Raw genomic sequence first — 2,500 nt, forward strand, 5'->3', positions numbered from 1 at the left:
ATGCTAAGGGGGGGGGGAAATCACTACAAAAGAGTGATCAAATTAAGATCTGACATCTGTAGGGAATAGGGAGGAAGGATCACTGTTAGTGTGGCAGAGAGACAGCGACAGTGGGAGGAAGGATCACTGTTAGCGTGGCAGAGAGACAGCGACAGTGGGAGGAAGGATCACTGTTAGCGTGGCAGAGAGACAGCGACAGTGGGAGGAAGGATCACTGTTAGCGTGGCAGAGAGACAGCGACAGTGGGAGGAAGGATCACTGTTAGCGTGGCAGAGAGACAGCGACAGTGGGAGGAAGGATCACTGTTAGCGTGGCAGAGAGACAGCGACAGTGGGAGGAAGGATCACTGTTAGCGTGGCAGAGAGACAGCGACAGTGGGAGGAAGGATCACTGTTAGCGTGGCAGAGAGACAGCGACAGTGGGAGGAAGGATCACTGTTAGCGTGGCAGAGAGACAGCGACAGTGGGAGGAAGGAAAGGCAATGCTGCTTAGCCACCAGTTTCCATTAGTGCTGCTCTCCCTCTTGTTCTCCTTCCCTGCTGATGGGCCTCTGGTAAAAAGGAGTGGACTATATAGGGAACAGGATGGGATTTGGGAAGCAGGCGTTCTGTTTATTCCGCTGATTTAACCTATTATGCATATTCCCAGGTCCTGCACTTCCTAAAAACAAGTTCATTGTGGCGATCAATTGGACAGGCATCACTTTCCTGGACGAGAAGGAGAGGAGACTGCTGCAGCTCTCCTACCCAGAGGTCACTGGGGTCAATACCATGAGGTACAGCACAGGTAGCTATAGGTTAAAGCTCACAGTTAAGGTGAGTCCTAAACGACACCCTATATAATGCACTACTATAGGGCCCATAAAGTTCTGATCAAACGTAGTGCGCTATATAGGGAATAGGGTGCCGTTTGGGACGTCCCCAGGAAGCTAGGTCAAAGGCTGCACAGTGGTTGGACAGTTTTTGTGTCATGGGAACATTTGCATTAACCTAATGAATGTTCTAGGAACTTTCACAGGTTCAATTTTGGTTTGCTGGGAAAACATTACTGGTACATTGTGCTATTACATTACCTGGAAACCTAATGTGAATGTTTGGGGAATGTTCTGTGGTGGTTGTCATAGATGTTGGGCACAACATTTTAGTGAATGTTAGAACATTCCAAGGATATATATTTATTTTTATTTATTTATTTATTTATATAAAAATAGATTTTGTTATCAAAAACATTATCTGTATTTTTTGGGGATGTTATCATGCTAATGTTAGCTGAGATTCTGTAGTTAGGGTTTTATCTAACGTTCTGGGAATGTTCCTGGTTTGCTGGGTAGTGAATACGACCCCTGGATTATGTCTTGGATACTACGTTATGAGTTAACTAGTATATTTCAGTAATATGAGTGATTCTCCTCCTTCCACTCAGGGAGGGCAAGACGTTTGGCCAGTCTGTGAGTCTCCTGACTCTGAAAGGAGACTTCTCTCTGAACGCGGTGATGGCTGGGAACATAGCAGAGCTGGTGCATATGTTCCTGGGAGGACTGAGGGAACGCTCCCAGTATGCTGTGGCCCTGCAGGAAGTCAACCAAGGTAAAACGAACACCAACCAAGGATTTAGAAACATTTGTATTTTAGCTCAATTTAATCAAGTTTTAGATACGTTGGTTTCAACATACAAAAATTGCATCTTTAAGTTGAACATACTTAGTTTTGTTTAGTACAGTAGTATGTCAGCTATATTCATTGGTTTCTCTCCAATTCAATATAATTCAATGTAAGGGGTTTTATTGGCATGGGAAACATATGTTAACATTGCCAAAGCAAGTGGAGTAGATAATATACAAAAGTGAAATAAACAATAAAAATGAACAGTAAACATTACACTCACAGTAGTTCCAAAAGAATAAAGACATTACAAATGTCATATTATGTATATATACAGTTTGGTAACGATGTGCAAATGGTAACGAAAGTACAAAAGGGAAAATAAACGTGCATACATATGGGTTGTATTTACAATGGTGTTTGTTCTTCACTGGTTGACCTTTTCTTGTGGCAACAGGTCACAAATCTTGCTGCTGTGATGGCACACTGTGGTATTTCACCCAATAGATACGGGAGGTTATCAAAATCGGCTTTGTTTTCTAATTCTTTGTGGGTCTGTGTAATCTGAGGGAAATATGTGTCTCTAATATGGTCATACATTTGGCAGAAGGTTAGGAAGTGCAGCTCAGTTTCCACCTCATTTTGTGGGCAGTGTGCACATAGCCTGTCTTCTCTTGAGAGTCAGGTCTGCCTACGGTGGCCTCTCTCAATAGCAAGGCTATGCTCACTGAGTCTGTACATAGTCAAAGCTTTCCTTAAGTTTGGATCAGTCACAGTGGTCAGGCATTCTGCCACTGTGTACTCTCTGTTTAGGGCCAAATAGCATTCTAGTTTGCTCCCAATTCTTTCCAATGTGTCAAGTAATAATATTTTTGTTTTCTCATGATTTGGTTGGGTCT

At 43.1% G+C, this 2,500-nt stretch overlaps 1 protein-coding gene across 5 annotated transcripts in view; it reads left to right on the forward strand.

The window, feature by feature from the left end:
- Positions 1 to 2,500, forward strand: part of myo7ba (myosin VIIBa) — a 148,379-nt gene that overhangs the window by 123,338 nt on the left and 22,541 nt on the right. For all 5 annotated transcript variants that reach the window (XM_045687978.1, XM_045687977.1, XM_045687979.1 and 2 more), the window contains exons 34-35: positions 649 to 775; positions 1,423 to 1,586. In XM_045687978.1, coding sequence (XP_045543934.1) covers positions 649 to 775; positions 1,423 to 1,586 — 291 coding nt within the window. The remainder of the gene's footprint in view (positions 1 to 648; positions 776 to 1,422; positions 1,587 to 2,500) is intronic.

The sequence above is a fragment of the Salmo salar genome, chromosome ssa10, assembly GCF_905237065.1.
Source record: "Salmo salar chromosome ssa10, Ssal_v3.1, whole genome shotgun sequence".
In the NCBI taxonomy this organism is placed as follows: Eukaryota; Metazoa; Chordata; class Actinopteri; order Salmoniformes; family Salmonidae; genus Salmo; species Salmo salar.